Source organism: Stegodyphus dumicola, chromosome 10 (genome assembly GCF_044657685.1).
Source record: "Stegodyphus dumicola isolate Sdum_Otavi_A_Nest chromosome 10, ASM4465768v1".
Classification (NCBI taxonomy): domain Eukaryota; kingdom Metazoa; phylum Arthropoda; class Arachnida; order Araneae; family Eresidae; genus Stegodyphus; species Stegodyphus dumicola.
Window position 1 is genome coordinate 45,009,999 of NC_140777.1, and position 20,181 is coordinate 45,030,179.

At 36.1% G+C, this 20,181-nt stretch overlaps 1 protein-coding gene across 2 annotated transcripts in view; it reads left to right on the top strand.

Annotated features, from left to right (window-relative positions):
- LOC118193669 (uncharacterized) overlaps positions 1-20,181 on the top strand; it is a 59,073-nt gene that overhangs the window by 36,089 nt on the left and 2,803 nt on the right. For both annotated transcript variants that reach the window (XM_035364789.2, XM_035364788.2), the window contains exon 2: positions 7,945-8,470. In XM_035364789.2, coding sequence (XP_035220680.2) covers positions 7,947-8,470 — 524 coding nt within the window. In that variant the 5' untranslated portion in view covers positions 7,945-7,946. The remainder of the gene's footprint in view (positions 1-7,944; positions 8,471-20,181) is intronic.

Genomic DNA, 20,181 nt, shown 5'->3' on the forward strand with positions numbered 1-20,181 from the left:
GTCACTTTGTATATTCGTTCTATGTTTTTGTTTCTGGGTTATGTTTTTGCCTGGTTTCTTTCTTTTGAAAAAGCACTTTTCTTTTTCTGCCACTATGTGTGAAGAAAAATTTTAATTCGGCGTTTGTAAGTAATTTTTGAGATTATTCGGTTCAACGTTTCTTCATGTGTTGTGCAGTAAATATTTTGCATATTCGTTTGGCACAAACCTTCGGCATCTCCATTTCATACGGAAGAGTTTTCCACAAATCGAACAATAACCGTTTTTGTTGCAGTCTGAGAAACTGTCATTTTTTATTTTCTGTAACATACTCTTTGATTTTAGCACACATTTTATCGATGATGACATATCTAATGCAATCTCATTTCAAATTCCTGGGATCCCCTCGTCTGAGTGAAAGCTTACGTTCTGACGAGAAGCCTAGAAAGGTATTGCATCGCCGTGAACTGCAACGATGCGTTTATGAATGCTTTTGATAGTATTCCTTCTTTTGTCAAGAACTCAGTCACCGAATGAGGCTTTATAATTTCAATATTAACCGTTTGCGCTCGAGGCTATTTTCTCTCGGTCGAATCGACAGCTCGAGACAATTTTCTGCATACCTGGTGAATTTCTTACAACTTTTTTTTTTCCAATGGCAGATTGTGAACAATTACAAATGTAACCCATTCCATTAACCTATACAAGGCCGGATGTGGTGGTCTCTTTATTATATTATGGAGGCACCTAGGGGGGCACCATCGCCTTTCCTATGAAGGGACGGATAGTTACAATCATGCCTTCTTCGGGATTCGAACCCAGGCCCTTCGGCATCGCAGTCAGCTTCCCTGACCACTATACCGACTGAGCTACATTTCTTACAACTAACTAACCAAAAATTATTTCACACAGAATTTAAAGAAAACTAGTGGTTCTTTTATGTCTGAACATACGGCCTTAAGGCTCTTTCGCCGGATAGAACGGTATTCTTTGTGGTATTTCTTCTGATTCTCTGCACGTTATTCATTCTGAATTTTTTATCTCTTCTGCGGAATCCCTGTTGCTTTCTATTACCTTGAACTTTTGCCTTCTTACACCTCTTACTTTACCGCTATCTTCATAATTGCTTTCTTGCTCTCTCTTGTCAAGTAGAGGTGCATAGGTGTAATTTCTTTTTTTCATAAACGAAAAATCGAACTCATCTTCACTTGAACTGATTCCGCTGTCGTATTCCGTGCTTACGGGGCTCCGTAACATTGAAAATAATAATCCTATTACCACGACTGTCGAGTTCGAACTAACGACAAAGGTGCGTATAGACAGAAGAGCCTAAACATTGCAACCTACTCAATAACGCGCTGCGTGACCTTTGGCGTACAAAACAGCTGCAACTTCGTCTTGGCATGGATGCCACAAGTTCTTTGTAGATGACTTGGAAACAGGTTGTATCAAATGTCTAAGCAGCGGTCAGACAAAGCCGAGATATTAAGACATAGTGGGGTTTTGAGCTCTGAACTGCCTCTCTGTGACATCTTAAATGTGCTAGGGTTAAGACCCGCCGAGTTAACTGAAACTGGAAATCGTCCTTATGCTCCTGGAATCACTCCAACACAATTCGAGCCCTGTGATATGGAGTTTTGTCCTGCTGGAAGATTCCATTTCCAGTTGGGAAGACCTGTATGTAAGGGTGCAACTGATACTTTACATGGCATAAGGGATCAGTTGCAATTATGTTCAGATAGTCCGCTGTTTTCATGGTCTATTCTCTACCACGACTGAGGGTCCCAGAGCTGCTCATGAGAACGTACCCCCAAAGCATGATACTGCCACCACCAGCCTGTATATTTCCTGCTGTACTGGGGTGAGCAACTGTTCGCTTGGAAGACGGCGTACCCTGACACGACCATCGATTTGCTGAATGAGAAATTGTGATTCATCCGACCTGACAACTATCTTTCACTTACCCGTGGTCCAGTCTGACACCGACTTTGCTGTACAAAACAGGACAGTCTCCGATGTGCCTTTTTCTTTGATGACGCGTGGACACCCAGCACCTGAGCGTCTACCGCTGGTTTCGCCGTCATTTATCCACTTTGCATAAACACTAACAGATCGTGAACAACCCACCAGTGATGCAGTTTCGAAGATACTCATTCGGAGTCTTCAGGCCATTATATTCTGCTCTCTCCCAAATTCGCTCAGATCATCAGCCGTTCCCATCACTCTCAAAAGTCAGTGCAAGAATGATTCCTCGTCTTTTCCAGCAGCAGTGAAATACCATCTTGCTTAATCACGTGCCTGCCACGCATCCAGATGAGTTCATTGAAAAAATGTGGGAATGATCATAATGTTTTCATAATGTGTAATAAATCTAAAAAGGTGTTTAAAATTAAGGACTGGCAGTTATGTTATAAGCATGTATTGTAGAATACATTCGTGATGCGATATTGCCCAAACTAAACATAAATAAACATTGTTAGTCCTCTAATTATCACGGCAAAGCGAGTGGTGTACTTATAGTCATATCTCGAGAGTATTAGGATTAACAAACATCTCTGACTACCTTATTTTAACAGCCTCAAGAATCAAATAACACCACCTTCGATTTCACTTTCTTTTTACAGACCCAAACGAACACTTGAAAAGTACGTCAACGGCCACTGACAAAGGGAAGGAACCTTTCCTGTAGAAATTTATAAGCGGAACTGCTTTGTACTCACGTTATATACGAGGTAAACCACGGGAACTTTCACGCAGCCAGGCCGTTCATCAGAATTTCACACTTCAGAGGTCTTACCGGCCGCTGGTGTACTAAAGTTATAGTTTGCGATACAAATTTTCGCTTGGCCTTTTTAAATTTATTTTTTGAAATTTCTATCATAACTGTTCTATTTTTTTAGTCTTAAAACATGTCGGATTACCTCTCTTATTTAAATATCTTTAATAGTATGTTTTGTTAGAAATGACATAATAAGATATTATTAATTTCTAAATTTGAATTAATATCACTTTCACTAGGCTTTCGGAATACAGCAATAAGTCATTTCTCCAAGTTCATAAAGTTGTTTTGCAATAAGGAACAAAGTTTATAAATAATTTTTCTGTTTTAGTACTGAAACTATATACATGTTCACATTACTGCAGTTAACATGTATATATTAAAGAAATACAATTTTATCCTGAATTTTAATCCTCGCAGTTTCCCTAAAATAATGTATTATAATACAGAACCATCTATGTGTTTTTATTTGTACGTCTTTTCATTACTGCCTCCATTCATTCCAACTTATATTTAAAAATAAAATATTTCATTTATACATCGTCTATCTTCGCTAATGCGTAGCTTTGTTCCTGACTTAATTAATAACGCTTCTTTTTGCAGCTGAAATAATTTGTTTGTTAGTAATTGTTTTTCATTCAGTAACATTTGGAAATGGTGCATTGGCAAACAGAGGAGTGAAGGGAAGGAATGCCTTCATAACGGTGAGCTGGTATAGCGGCACCGCACCACTATGTAAAGTCCACCGCTGTTCGAAAAGACATGACAGTGCCATAGCGTTAAATAAGCGTGCCTTTAGCTGATGATCAGTTTCTCGCTTAAAACAGATCGTCGACACTTTTTACACTGATCTAGTGTGTTTTATAAAGGTGTGCGCACTTTTATCCAAATCCGATTTTCGTTTCAATTATTGATTGATTAATTAAATAGGAGCTGAAAATATTTGGCATCCTTATGAAAAACGGGGACTTTTCATAAATGTGCTCGGACCCTTATGAAAAATGCTGAATTGTGATAAAGCTGTTCGCACCTTTATGAAAAAGAGTGGGTTCCCGTAAGGCTGATTGAAGCTTTCATCAATAAAAACAGCTTTGCAAGTCGTGCTGCTCAGGAAAGGATTTCGGTATTTCATCAACACATTAAATTTTATTTTCATCAAAATGACAAACTGCTATAATCGTAAGGTGTGAAAAGGATGTAAATTTTTTTTTAACCTAATTCTTCCTTTTTACTTCCTTATACAAAGTAAAGGAAGTATTGCGAAAGTTTCGGGTATCATATTTCAATGAAAATATCCATTTTGACCGCTATCGAATGCAATTTAAAGATGTTTTTGCGTAATATCTATACGTAAGGACATAATAAAAGACTCTTTTTCCCAAAACGGGTTGCAAAAAGAATTTAAACTGGATTCACGAGTGGAACGAAAAGAAAACTTTCAGTTTTGTGCACAGAAAAATCTGCCATCTTGCCCGCTGGCCGAATTGCTTGTTTTTGCGTAGGAACTCTTAATTTTAATTGTATAACTTTGTTTAAAAATTGTTTTAGCTGTATATGGTGTATTACATTTGTCCATATTTTTCAATTTTTAATAAAGATATTTTGTGGTTTTACGCATTTTTGCCTTTCCACGAAGTGAGAACTGTATTAATTGAATGAGAACTATATCTTATGAAATTCGAGGAAAGAAATTGAAATGAAATGCGAAAAAAAAACTTCTCTCCATATAATTTAATATTCTGTACAAGGAACTCATGTGTCCACATCAGATTTTCTTTTCTTTTCTTTTTTTTTTTTGATTTGGAAATGAATGTAGACTGTAAATTTAATAAAAATATCTTGCTCTAAACCTTAAGTATTATAGTAGATTCAGTTTTTCATATGCGCTATCGAATACTTATCACATAATAGATTTTCTTACGTCCATCAATATGCATGTCGTTTTTAAGAATAAACAAACATTTTTACTGATAGTTATGGAATGTTTTAAAACCCCCATTCATATTTAATATTTTCCCCCTAATATAAAAGAAAGTTACTTGCTAGAAATTCCTTAAAAATAGTTTTTCTCTATTGAAAAAAAGAAGGAATTCAGAAGGAAGTAATATTATAACGAATTAATAAAAAATAAATATGAGTAACTATCAACAATCAATCAAGTCAATTATAAGAATTGTTTATTAATTCATAATTTAAGTAAATATACGTAACAGTAAAACAAAGCAAAACAAAATATCTTTCGCGTCTCAACAGAAATTATTTCATGACGCATCCCGCGTTTAGGGAATCACTATTCTGGTTTCCTCAGTATTCAAAACTATTCCATAAAGTTTTATTACAAAAGAAACTTGTATTACCTATAAAGATTCGCGTATGAATTTTTAAAGAACCAATTAGCGGCCGAGCAGTTAAACCACTGAACACTGGTAGTTTGATTCTTGTTCAATTCCGGATGATTCCAGAAACAAGGCCACCTATTTCTATAAAAGTATGCGCATGCGTCCTTTTATAAGAAACGCCAGATTGGCATAAGGTTGTCGATTATCAGCTGCAAGCGACAATCTGTAGTTTACGATTCCGTATGCCGCAGCACCGTTATGAAGTCTTTTTGAACAGCGGACAGCTTGTATAAGGGGCGCATCTTTATGTTGGCACACCGTTATGTAGCGGTCTCAGATAGAATCTCAAATGATACTGAACAGAGAGATTCAAATTTGGCTGATCAATGCAAAGAGGTCGCTTGGAGAACTGTAACAGTCTGCTAATCAGACAGGTTTGCTGATGGGATGTGCTTCATTCGTGTGTCATTTGATAAGAATATATTAAATGAATTGTCGTTTAGTTTTCGCGCTTTACTTAAGATCCAAAATTCCATTGCAAAGCTGATTTTTTTTCTTGAAGAAAAAGTTAAAATCTGCATCACTGTCAAAATCTTCCCGGAAAAATATTTTTTTCAGCAGCTGAAATAACGGTATATCAATCCTTCTCATTTAAGTAGCATTAAATGTATTTAACATCAAAACTAAAACGTTTGAATTCTTATAATTTTAAAAATGAAATGGTTTTACTTTTTTCAACCTAAAAGTTACAACATTCAGGATTTAAGTTTCAAGTTAATTTTAATTAGCTTCACGTTAATATCTGTTCTGTGTTCTATGTCTCGTCACTATACTTGTTTAGACTAGAGGTTTATGCATAAACATGAGCTGGTTTTTAACCTGTTTCGTAATATTGCAATCTTGATGTGAAAGTTGCTCGCAGAGTAATAATTAGAGCGACTGAAAATTTGATGGAGTTCCTCAAGTTAGTTTAATGGAGTTATTAGTTTTCCGTTCCGACCCAAGGTGTGTTATATAGATGTTTTGCTTGGGATTTTTTCTTGTAATCATATTTCGGTCTAGAGTACCTGGAAGCAGTTATTATATAAGTTATCGAGAAGTCTCATAGTTTAGTTTGTTTCTATTTTCGTTGTACTGCCCATAATTCGTGCCTAATAAACTTTGAATTAGATCTTAACTTTGAGTCTGTATTAATTTTCTCTTGACTAATTTTATCTTTTGAATATTATCTTATGTACTAAGTTTACCTTTTGACTCTTGTCTTGTGTTTTCATTTTACTTTTTGAGTCTTATCTTGTGTGTTAAATTTATCCTTTGAATATTGTGTATTAATTTTACCTTTGAGAATAATTATACGTTTGAGTCTTTAAGTATTAACTTAATCTGCGTCTTTATATGGTTTGCTAATTTTACTTCTGATATTTATCTCTTGCCAGGCAGCTCCAGAAGCGATAACTCGGACACTCTTCGTTACTTTTTTAATTTTAAGGATTATTTGCATGCCTTTCCTTTAACTATATCATAGCAAGTATTAAATGGGAATTTGATTTTCAGGCTTTCACAATAATTCTACCATGCTGCTAATTTAGTACTGAATATGTTTTCTCGGAATGCCTCTGCGGTTTTATTGTATATAATTCTTTTATCCTTTCTTCCCTTGTCCTTCGGATTTTGATAATTATTTTAAACTCATTACAACTGTCTTCTTCCTTGTGAAAGGGAGTAGCTCCACTATGTAGTTATATGTCGTTATATTTTTGGAAGCTCTTTGATTTTGTTTATAAAATGCTTTTAGATTTTCCGAGATACCTCTTATTAAGTTACTTGCATTCTTATTTGAATTGAGATTCTGATTTATCAATAATATTAAGCTTGTTATCTCCTGCCTTGACGTGAGCCACTCTATGTTTTCTATCTTCATTTGGATTCTCTGATAGGGAGTTATTAATTTTAATTTGACATGGAACATTTTTGTTGAGTGGTCACTCAGTGTGTCCCTTGATTTAACTTCCCAATTTATAGAATCTAATATATTTGAGCCTTTTATTAACGTTAGGTCTATCCGTGAGTTGATCCGTGATCCTACAAACGCTGAGGGGATGTTGGAATCGCTGGCGATCGTAAGGTTAGTAGGAGCTTATAAAGCTCCCCATCCTAATCGGTCACTTGCATCAGCTGCATGTATTGTATGTCTCGACAAAATTGTGTGATCAGCATTTTGATTTGTTAACTCCTCTAAATAATGTGGAGTCTAGATCATCGTGCGGCGGCAATACGCATAAATTCGGATGAAAGGGGAATATCCCATACATTTTAAATGTTGTTATTGTCTCTGACATGTATATCTCAAGTACTAGTATAGCACTGTCCTTTATAATCATTGCAAGTTTTGCATCCTTCCTGTGATAGTAGATTCTATAATATAATGGGAACCCAACTAGAATATTTTAAATTAAGTATAGTTCCTGCACGTAACCGATTTTCAGTTTATCTAAATTTCGAAGTCTATCTTTTATTGTAGGCTTGTTCTCTTTTAAGTTAATGATTATATTTGTATTTTTACAAATAACACATTTTTCTTGTTTGGATCTACAGTATTTGCTTGCATGTTCTGTTTTTCCACGTTTAATGAACACTGGTCTGCCTTGCACGTTCTGTTTTGTGTGCCCTGAGCACTACTTGCGTTACGTCAGTTTTATATATTTTTGAATGTTTTTTCTTTCCCATTTTATACTAAATTTCTTTGGAAACGAGTGAAAAAAGTCAAAACAAGAATAATTAGTATGATTTCTGAAAAATATATCATGCGAAACTATCAGAGTCTAAAATTGTTTATTTTTATTTTAGGTATGGATCAAGCTTATTTTTGCATACTACTGGGCCTTTTTCTATGGATATGCAACCAGACAATGGTATCAGCTCGCTGTCCGAAGTCTTGTACCTGCGCTCTCAAATCCGGAAAGAAAAGCGTATTCTGCTCGGCTGGCGGACTCACTCTCATCCCCGTCTCCGAAATGGATGTCAACACGCACGAACTTATCGTCACGGCACCGCCTGACAACCCTAACAACATAACCATCGGACGTATCTTCCTCAAATTCACAAATCTTGAGACTGTGCGCATTACGTACTCGGGCCTGCCGGCTATTGGTGACAGTTCTTTCTGGCCAGGCAGGCGTATGCATATCATCGACCTCAGCAACAATGCCATCAGCTTTCTTCGTGAGTCGGATTTCAATGGCCTGAAGAATCTTCAGGAATTAGATTTGAGTGACAATCAGATATTCGCCACGCCATCTGCGCCATTTCGTCATCTCATCAATCTTAAGAAATTATCTCTGGCAAGGAACAGATTGCAGACTTTAGTTCCGAGGTAATTATCGTAGGTGTTTTTATTTTTGCTTCATCTGTATACTTATTTGATCCAAATCAGTCAAGTCCAATATTTTTTTCTGTTGTGCCCTTTTTTTTTAAAATTAGTTATCTGTTACTAATAAGTTTTTATTAAGAGTTATAGGCAATTTTTAGTTGATAGTTTTATTTTTAAATATGTAAAGATTATTCTACATTTTGATATTGAATTCTTTTATTTATGTTCTAAGGATTTCTGTTACTGAGTTCCTTTATTTCTGTTCTGTGGTTAACACATGTAATTAGCAAATGAGAAATCCGTGGTTCAGATTCCAACGAAGGCACATTTGGGTTTTCCCATTTCCCGCTCCAAACACTTCTCAGATTCTATTGTAAACTGGCTATTCTCTCACTGGATTCGAGACATGGATCTCCAGTTTGATAGCTGGATGGCACAACGAGAGCGTGCACGGAGAATTTGAATGTTCCTTGCACTTTTATTTTAAGTAATTCCATCAAAACTGCTTTAAACATTTTAATGAATGCTCGTATTTAACTTGAATTCTAAATTTTAGCGGTGGCTCGTTGGATAACGCTAATGAGGAATACTGTATAGAAAGACTGTTAAGATCGAAAAACGCCTTTCAGGAGTACGAACTGTGGACTTGTACACAAATGTGCTAATCATACCACAATTAATTTACTAACGAATTAAAATGTGGTTGATAATAACCCATCTCCCATCGCCACCAGAGATCGAGTGGGTCTCTTTCTTCTCACCAATCGCCCTTTAGATGGAGCAGAATGTAAAACATTGCTCCATCTTTCTGCGAGTGCTTTCATGGTTTAAGAGGTTAAAGAAACAACAAGAAGCTCTAATCTTTGTGAAGGCAGAACCGGATTAAAACTTTTAGAGGCAATAACTTAAAGGATTTCGGTGTCCCCACTTATAGTTAAAGCATAACGCCTCTTTTCCCCCATTCCTTCCCTCTAGGTTTTAGTTTAGTTGCATCATGTATTCCATGGCAATGTGAAATTGTTGTGGTTCCATCTTTCCTTGAATTCGTTAGCACCTTTTTCTGGTGCATTCTTTTCTTAATGCCCTAATCACGTATTTATTTTGCGTAATAGTTAATCCAGCCCTGGGTGAAGGCGTAGTTGATATTTCTCCGTTCCTATAGCGAAAAACCTCTAAATGTTCTACTGTCTGTGCAGTGTGAATCATATGACCTATTTCAGAAATATTGGGATGAAGTGGAATAAAAAGATTAAAACGCGGAGAAGTTAAAACACAACAGACTGTCCCTTGCTTCCTGCATCATGTAAAGGCTTACTGGTAATCCATACAGTGATCTTCCACTTGGTAGCTGAGTTCTGTAACCAGTTACACCAAGAAAGACCGCACGGGAATATGCGATAATTTCTTATGTTCTTTGCCACTTAAAGGGCGACTGGGAAGGGATACGAGACCCAGTTTTCCAGTTTAAGATTCATTGCTGAAGTATTTTCCCCCTATATATTTAGTGCAGTTTATTTTATATTATTTTGATATTGTTACTTCCAGCATTAGCTATTATGCGTATAATTTATTATTCTGGAGTACCTAAAAATGATAATGGTGACAGTACTACGCAATGTGGTGCCAAGTTGTAGTTTTTGAAGTTCATATGATATTAGAATCGAGTTTGTACGAACAAATGGAGGTGGAGCGATTTCTGGTAATACTGTTTCATTTCATGAAACGTTTGAAATATTGTAAAAATGCAGTACAAAGTCCGAAATCCGGACGTTCATTATCCGGAATGATCTAAAATCCGGACCTCAAAATCACCAATAACATTTTTCTCATAGACTTTATTCATGCGCATTTGATTCCCCCCTCCGAGCATAATCTGGAGAGTTCCAATTCTTAATTTCACTTCGACACTAAATACCTTGTTAATGAAGAAACAATCATTTTAGTATAAATTTGTACGATCAGTGATTTGGTTCTGTTACTGCGTATCTGCTTGGCACACATCTCAAACCGAAACATTCCACATAGAGACATCGTTGATCTGAAGCAAACCTGACGAATTATTATTTATTATACTTTCCTTTCATCACCGCGTGTTTATCAAAACATGACAACTTGTGTAATCACTCGTGTAGCGATGCCTAGTAAAATTTTTATGGTAGTAATTGAATAATAAAGGAGTGTGGTAACCTTTTATGTTAACCTTATGCTTGGTGATGATTACAGATTTAAGTTAAATGGGCTAAAAAATGTTGACGAGGAAAAATTTACCAAAAATTCCTTTCCATTTGCTAAAAATATATTTTGTTCATGATCCTCATAGACCCCAAAGATTACATTTAAGGCTATTTGAATTAAGCATAATCGATTTGTTATTCACATAAATCCAAAACCAGCGCCAGGGCTCGTATGGGCGCACCGAGTCCACAGAATTTAAGACCCACAGAGACTGTATCAGGCGGTAAGATATTTAGCGACGGACTTCAATAAGGCTTATGTATATGGGGGTATTTATTCAGAACTCTGATAAGTCTTAATCATGGGCAAGAAACAGACATTAGTATAATAAATAACTAATACAATTAAGGCTTAATTGTCTCAGTGCGCGGATAGAAGCAAGAAAAAATTTAACGGAACAACTTGTCGTTAGTCTCCAATCTCATGATGCATAGCCAAATATGCATAGTGAAGGATAGCTAAATTTGATGATGATAGCCGCTAATTTTAAATGTTTCCGGATATCGCAAAACAAAGGTGAAATTTTCCAATTAACGGATTTCGTAAAGAAATGTGGAGAAGCGATAACAAATGAAGATGATATAAAAGAAGTTTCTCATTGTGATGACAATGCTTCTCGATCATCAATCAATGAACGGCGAAATCTGTAGTATGGTTCTAGCCCAAAAAAATACCGCTACCGATTGTGAAGAAAACGAGAAAATTTGGATTGGGATGTTAGTCGGAATTCTCGATTACAGGACTTCAACTATGTAACTGAACAAAAGATTGTCCCTCTACAAAATTAAAGAGAAATTATTAACACAGAAAACGAAGCAACTTAAACAACTTACAATTTAAAGAAATGTTTCATAAGGTAAACAATTTAATATTAAGCGCTTTTTTTTTGTAAATTTTTATACCTTTTAGATCATAAATACTTCATTATTTCATAAATTACGATTCCACATTTTTAATGTTATAATTTCTGCATACAATCTTACTAGATTTAAACCGATGATCTAGTATCTGGAAAAATCGCAAATCCGGAATCGCCGAAGTCCCGACGAGACCGGATTTCGGACTTTGTACTGTAGTATATTGTAAAACCTGTTTAAAGCAACAGCAGGGCCGACGCCGGAGCCGGTGAAAGCCGTACGGGCCGCATGGGGCAGCAAAATGTTTAGAATTTAGAGAAGCATCGAACAACGATGGTAAAATTTTTATAATTTAAGGACAGCAGATTACTTATTAGTATTTAAGGGAGGCGTTGGGCAGCTGAATTTAGCTGCTGCAAAAGGTTTTGGAATTTAGTGAGATACCAAGCAGCAGAATTTAAGACCCACAGAGATATAGATCCGGCTGGAAAAATACCTAGCACCAGCCCAGATGAATGGTCTGGAGCGGGAGACAACCGTCAGATTTGTTTCCATAAAAAATGGAATGACGTATTTTTGCAACTATCGTTTTCAAAAACATATTCGTTTTTTTTCCCTTGTTCAAAATAAAGGAAGTATTGTAATCGTGAAATACTTCGTGTGTCATATTTCAACGAACATATCCAATTTGACCGCTCTCGAGTCTATTTAAAGGATTTTTTTGCTTGATATCTGTACGTACGGACAGAACAAAGGATTATTTTCCAGAGCGAATTGTAAAAGGAATTTAAAATAAATTCAAGAGAGTTTTTTTTCCGTGATGTCTGCACATACCTATGCACGTATCTCGCATAACTGAAAAACGCTTAGCCGTAGAACGTTGAAATTTTCGATATAGGAATGAAGGTCATTTACTAGCTTTATTGTTGCAATCGGCACCAAACGTATGTATATATGTATATACGCACATGTATCGTCTTACCCGGCTTAGTGAGCTGTGTTTTATTTTAGTCTTATGTTGGTAAATTATGCATTTTTTCTTTAAAAGTGATTTAATTATGTTAGTCTTTTGTTTCGGTTAAGGTTTTTATGCCTTTAGTTAATGTGCATGCAATAGTTGTAGAATTATCAACAAGTATAAGGTGCGTTATAGGCCTAACGAGCGGCTGTTTGTTTGCATTTGAAACTCTTAGTAGTACAATAAATTAAGTCAGTTGGTGCACCAACCTCAGTGTCATTTTAACCCAGTAAGACAAGAAGTCAACTTTACATTTTTGTGCACGTGAAATTTTATCATTTTCCCCGTTGGTCGAATTGCTTGTTTTGGCCGAGCTACTCTAATTTTAATTGGAAAAAAATGTAACTGTATTTAAATCTATTAGGTATTTAAGGTTTTCTGTATTTGACAAATGTTAATGAAAATGTTTTGAGATTTTAGGTATTTATGCATAGCCGCGAAGTGAGAACTGATTTGACTGAATGAAAAATATATCTCTAATTAAATTCAAATAAATCAGTTTAAGTGCAGCAAAAATTGTGTATAATTTAATAGGCCGTACAAGGAAGCAACGTGGAGTTCATGTCAGATTTTTTTAATGCAGGATCTTTGACTCCGAATGAGGATTCTGTGGAATATATACTATGTGAGAAGCATTGAAAATAATTTTTCCTTTGCGATTTTGTCAAAAATGAGGTTTATGATGAAGGAATTGACTACGTCCCAAGAAAATAAATCCATAATTAACTACAAGCGTTGCACCAGACGATCTTGCCTTAGTATGAACCATAACTGAATATCACTGTGATGCTAGTCTCGCTGTTAATAATGCGTATGATGAAATCTAGAAATTTATTAATTCTGTCTGTGATCATCTTGAGGGTCGGTATGAAAAAAGGAAGTTCATTTCGCATAATACATACAGGGGTTGGACAAAACTATGGAAACACCTTTAAAAAAACATGTTTCTTTGCTTAATATGGTGTAGGAAACCCGCTGGCATCTAAAACAGCTTGCAGTCTTCTCGGAATGGATAAATACAGTTCCTATATGTTTGCCAAGGGAAATATTATACCATTCTTCCTGCAAAACGGTGGCAAGTTCAAATAACGATGTTGGCGGTGGATAACGAGAACGCACTTTCCGTTCCAATGTAGACCACAAAGGTTCGATAATATTCAGGTCTGGTGACTGTGGTGGCCAGGGGAGATGGGACAACTCATCCTCGTGCTCAGAAAACCAGTCCTGGACAATGTGAGGTGTGTGAACAGGGGCTTTGTCGTCTTGGAAGACACCATCACCATCAGGGAACAAAGTTTGTACCATGGGATGAACTTCATCGGCCAAAATGTTCACGTAAGTCTTGGCAGTCATGTGCCCTGACACAGTTATCATGGGGCTAGCAGAGAACCATGATATGGCTGCCCAAACCATAACAGAACCCCCGCCATGTTTCACTCTTGGCAACAAGCAGTCTATATTATAGGCTTGAGATGGCGTTCTCCAGGCGTAAACTCGGCCAGAAGTGGGAAACAATGTGAAAGAAGACTCGTCAGACCATATTACTCGCTTCCACTGCTCTATAGTCCAGGCTTCATGACATAAACACCACCTTTTCCTGTTACGGGCATTAGCATCACTGAAGAGTGGCTTCTCAATTGCAGCACGGCCAGCAATTCCCTGTTTATGAAGCTCCCTTCTAATTGCTTTGGTACTCACAGGGTTCGGTAACACAACATTCATTTCAGCAGTAACTTTTGCAGCTGTGGTCTTCTTATTTTTCGTCACAATTGCCCTTAATGATCGTCTGTCACGATCACTCAGGACACACTTTCGTCCGCGCTGTGATTTAGTAGATGATGTTTTTCCGCTTTTAAAATATGCGGAATAAATCTTCGATACAGTACCTTTTGAAACACTAAACACCTCGGCTACCTTGCTTACGGAAGCACCTACCATACGTGCTCCAACAATTTGCCCACGTTCGAAGTCTGTTAACTCTGACATAATGCAATGACAACCTCACATAACAGTACTCCGACAACAACTGAAGTGTTTACCACATTTACGAAGTTGTATAGGTGGCGTCAGTAGTCAAAAACGCCAGCGCCACCTACATATTTCATTAAAATTAATCTTTCTTTTCAAACATACATTTCACAAGGTGTTTCCATATTTTTGTCCATCCACTGTACATCTCAGTGACTTCTTGAATTCCAGCCAATCATTTTTAATGATTCTGTACATTTAGGATAAATCAAACTTCTATTTTGAACTTCTATTTTTTTTTTTTTATTTAAATCACACAAAAAAGGGTATGCATCCGTAATTGTAGCGAAAAAATTGTTAAATTTTAATGGCATGATTTAGATAAACGGCACTTGGAGTATTTTCTTTCACTATCTTAAAAGCGGATTCTATAAATAGCGGTATTCTGTAGGAAACCTTAAAAATTCACTTAGGCATAATGCAAGATCTTTTACAATTTATTAAGAATATTAATGTTTCCGTATTGACACTGCATCACTTTCAACGAAATCTTTAAATGCAGCACGTATTATTAATCCATACAATCCATCGATTAACGTACTAGATCATCTCCAAAAAGACATAGATTTTATAGTAAACTTGATAATTTTACTCGTAAATGTGCTACTAGATCATCTCCAAAAAGACATAGATTTTATAGTAAACTTGATAATTTTACTCGTAAATGTGCTAGAAGGACTGGCTTACATTGTAAAACACAGCACTTACGTGTTATATAAGAAAATAGAGAGGAGGGGTAATTAAGGAAAAGAAATTACATTCTTTCCTTCTTATCGATTTACCAAATATAGTTATCGATTTACGATCTGTAGTCCCAAATGCTCTTCCCGAATCGTTTTTGTAGCACAGTTTTTTCCGAGCGTTAAAATGTTAGTCCTGTGTAATGACCCTTTCCCAGGTGTTGGCATGTCGCTTTCATTCTGAAGTCATGAATGTTCTTGGAAGTGACCCCATATTTTCATTCCACAGCTTGCGGTTCAACTTTAGGGAGTCATAAAGATGAACCCACATTGGGTCCTGAGTAACGCCCCTTCTCGAATATCAACATGTTGTTTTCGACATGTTTAGTCGCGAATGTTCATCCTGAATCTTTTTATATAAAATGCCTTCCACTCCACAGTTTGGTGTTCAGCTTTCTTGAGTCGTAATGATGAACCTACATTTAGTGTTGAGTAATGGCCCTTTCTGAAATACTGGCATGTCGCTTTCTCTCTTGTAGTGATGAATATTCTTCCTGAATCTTTTTGTATAAGTGATCCCCATATTTCCATTACACAATTTGCGGTTCAACTTTGGGACTTCATAATCCACGCTAGTCCTGAGTAATGACCCTTTTCCGAATACTGACATCAGCTATTATTTCTATAAAACAATGAATTGCATTAAGCAGTTTTAAAAACGCAAAACTACAGAAAATATTAAAAACTTTTGGCGATATTAGACAGAGGAACCAACTGATTTACTTTTATTAGCTAATTCATTACGAGTCGGATAGTCTTACTTTTCGAGACAGTTCTGAGTCGGCTCTTAGTTGCCCGCCGAAACTGTCGCTCCGTGCTTTGTGACCGGTGCACCGCGCAGCGGAGGCATTCCACGGGAAGGCCTCTACGGACCACTTTTACGGTCGGTCTCGCCCTGTCCCGGTGCAGTGCCACATCCGCTTCGGACTCCAGCCCGACGGGTCCAGTCCTAAGAGCCAATCCTTGTCCCGAAGTTGCGGATCGATCGAACTTGCCGACATCCCGTACTACATTGTTCTATCGACTAGAGGCTGTTCACCTTGAAGACCTGTTGCGGATATGGGTACGGTCTGGCGCGAAAATCAAGCTCCCTCTCAGTTTCAAAAATTCTGTTCTTATATGCATTACTAAATTTGCAACCTTCTAGCAGCCTATGAAGTTAGAAATGATAGTAGAGATCAAAATAATAAGCTAATGTGTTAATCAACATAAAACCTTACAACTTAATATTTTAAATTGAAACGAAAGAAATGGCAGTAGCATTTATTACCAATGGGTCGTTCTCATTCATCAGAAGTACATTCGAATTTATTAGTTTCACACAATTCTGTTAGCCACCCCGTGAATTTTATTTAAATTAACGTTATGAGGGCTAGACTTTTCTTATCCGCCATCTTCTCATTTTTTCCTCCAAAAATAAGTAAATTGAGGTTTTTAAGAAATTACGAATCCCCCCTTTCTGTGCTTTCCCGTGCTTAATTAACGGCTGTCCCGTTGTTGTCAACTCGTGCGGTTTTTGCAAATTTGCTAGTCTTGACAAACACGTGCTACTAAAATTTATGTTCATGTGATTTGGCGAATTTCCTGTATTGTATCATTTCCTTGTGCTATTTTTTGCTACCTTAAATTTTATGATATATCATAAGATGCGCACATGTTAATATAATGCATCTATTAAAGTAAATTTGTAACAAAAAGTAACAGTTTCCTTTAGCGTAAATTAAAGTTGCCAACTTGCAGTCGTTCGGTTAAAGCTCTTGAGGGCATGTACACCGAGTTTTCAATACTAGTCATTTGTGTGGGTTTTTACATGTTCAATTGATTTATTTGTTTAATGTCTTAATAAACTAAATATATAAACTAAGCATAAAATAAAGCATTCCAAAGTTTAGGTTATAGCTACAGTGCTAGTTAAAGTATTATCAGGTTCAGTGTTCCTCCTTACTTGCTTTGGAAACATTTACTATCCTGACTCGGAACAGGGAGCTTACTAAAGCTATGTTCAATAAATTTGGGAAGTAGACAATACACACAGGAAGGGTATACGAAACCCTTTATTTTTCTCTCTTTACAATGATTTCCGGACTTCGGAATACAGAGACCAACCACTTGTGGTCTGAACGTAAGAATATAAAAATATTAACTAAACTCTAACTAAACTAACTTTGGATTAATCAAACAAGTGCCTAACTCCAAGATTGGTCGTATATTAACAAAAAGCCGTATGTAGTACAGAGAACTGCTAACACTACGATACGTTTAAAATTATCAAGAGGATTAAACCTCTGGCCTTGAAGGCAACCAGCAACTGAGTAAAACTACTATGGCAAGCGGCCTGCTTCTAATAGCTCCTTCCTCTCTTTTGCTTGGCAAAAAGCCACAACTTAAGTACTTGGCGTTCGCAAGACAAATTTGCATAAATAAGTTAAAGCTTTTAATTCTGGCCGGAAGTAGAAAATAAGAAGTGATAGTAAAGATTTAAAATAAAATAAACGTTAGTAAAACTTAGGATCCTTACAGTATAAATTATGAATAATATAAAAAATTCAGCACCGTTTCTTGAAATACGTGACTTAAAATGCCATTGTTTGAAACCTGGTCAGAAAGAATGGAAATAGATGAAACAAAATCTAATTGTGAGTTATGTCAATGTGAACTGAGGGCACGTAAAAAACACAAACTACCAGTTCAAAAGAATTCAGTCTAAAGTGAGGAAGCATGTTACAACGGATAAGAATCAAATAACTGACAATAATAACCTAAGTTACCTGAGAATAAATTAAAAGAAGAAAAGGAGATTTAAACAATGAATAATTAGTAATGTGCATTTAAACCAACTTACGTAACCAAAACGACCAAGAATCGAATCACACTCCGTAACTCCGGAACACGTAGACCGGATTTGTTATTATGCCATAAAATTCACGTGGCATAATCACAAGTCCGGTCTTCTCTTTTCTTTTGATGTTAATTTGGTTGAAAAAATTTCTGGCAACTCTGCCGTAGTCCTTATGTGCTTCTCAGTTTTTAAGATGCATCCTAATTCTAGCCTAAGGCCTAAGTAAGAAGGGTTCTGATGCTAAATAAGGCTTCTTGTATGAAATTAAAGCACAATTTCAGAAGAAAATTCTTTTGAGGTCATAAAATTCTATTTAGAAGTAAGGGAATCATAAATATCGATTCTAATTTTTGAATGCTTACTTGTCTTTCCTTGGGAAACAAACCTTTGGATGGAGGTTGTAACTCTTAAGTTCAGAAAATCTTTCCTATCCACATGTCAAAAATCTTATGCTCTGATAAATGCAGTAAATTTATGAGAGTTTGTTTTAATTTCTGAATGTACTAGACATGACTCCCCTACTTATGCTAGCATATCATATCAGCTGATTGGGTATCGGCAGTGCCGGATTTACGTATAAGCTGAACAAGCTATAACTTAAGGCCCCTACTTTCTTGAACCCCCCCCGAAAAAATTTTAGCTTACCCCATATCTAAAAAATTTATTCATATCCCTTATAAAGTGCCCCATATCTCAAATGGTTTAGGACCTCGTCAAATCTAAATACGGTCCTGGCTATCGACGGTTACAATTACTCCCAATTTATCAAAAAAAAAAAAAAAAAAAAAAAGGGGGGGGCGTAATTACTGGAGAGAAGGTCAACTATTGTTAATATTCCAAGTTACAAGCCTATTAACATTGTGAAATTGATATGTCATGCATTTGGCATTTAAGTACACTATCCTCATTTTAGCATAGTTTTATTAAAGAATCACGAGTTAACAATAATTATGAAATCTTTATTTAACAAGTTAGGAGTAAGTAGCAGTCCTGGCAAGTTTAGTAGTTTGCATAGCTGAGATAGAACACAAATGAAAATTAACAGTCTTCACAAACATATAACTTACAAGAAATTCATTTATAAGTTTTAAGTATCTTCAGGCTTACCTATCAGGCAGTATTATTAAGACTATATTCCAAAAACGAACGTAACATGCTGAAAAAGAATGAAGTACAGTGCAGGTACAAATTCCTTTTTTAAGACTTCTGCATGAAAACATAGGTAGAATCCACGCTCCCCAGTATATATTGCTTGGCGCTCGTTTGTTTTTGACGATGCCGAGTTTCATTATGCAAAAGTGACGCCGCTAAGATAAACATCTCAGACATGTCTAACGCTAGTGGCTTTCATTGAAAAAGAGTAGTTACAAACTTCTCGGAACTATGTTAGCAAGTATGGGAGGTAGTCATTTGTAGATAACTTAACTAACTTAAACTGAGAAAAATCTCAGTTTTCATATTATTCCTCGGATTTAGGGAGTTTTTTTTTCCTATCACATTCTGCTTGACAGTGAAAATAATGTGGGCTAAAATTACTATATCCAGTTACATCGAATCATGATCAGAAAGTGTCTTGGGTCTTTCTTTCGAACTTTCTTTTCGAACCTACACCTCTGTATTAAAATTTTCTCCCATACTGTTATACTCTCTTCAGCATTCCCTGTATTATAGTTAGTTGCACTTAAATCGTTTTAACTTTTTCACTAAGTATGCTGGGAAAACGATGAGCTGGCAGTCCAGAGCCGCTATATCTCAGTTTTGTGAATGAAAGTACATTTTATCCGGAGTTCGGAACAAGATGTCCGGTATTTAGCTTTACTGTCCTAACTATTCACTAACTTTAAATTGTTTTGCTATTTTAAATTATTTTATTATTTGAATTATTAGTTATTTTACTTAATTATATATTTTCATATTTCCTGTCGGCTTTCCATAGAGCTCCAGAACCTTACATTTTAGAAATTAAGTTCTGGTGCTTTCCTAAGGATTAAATACTT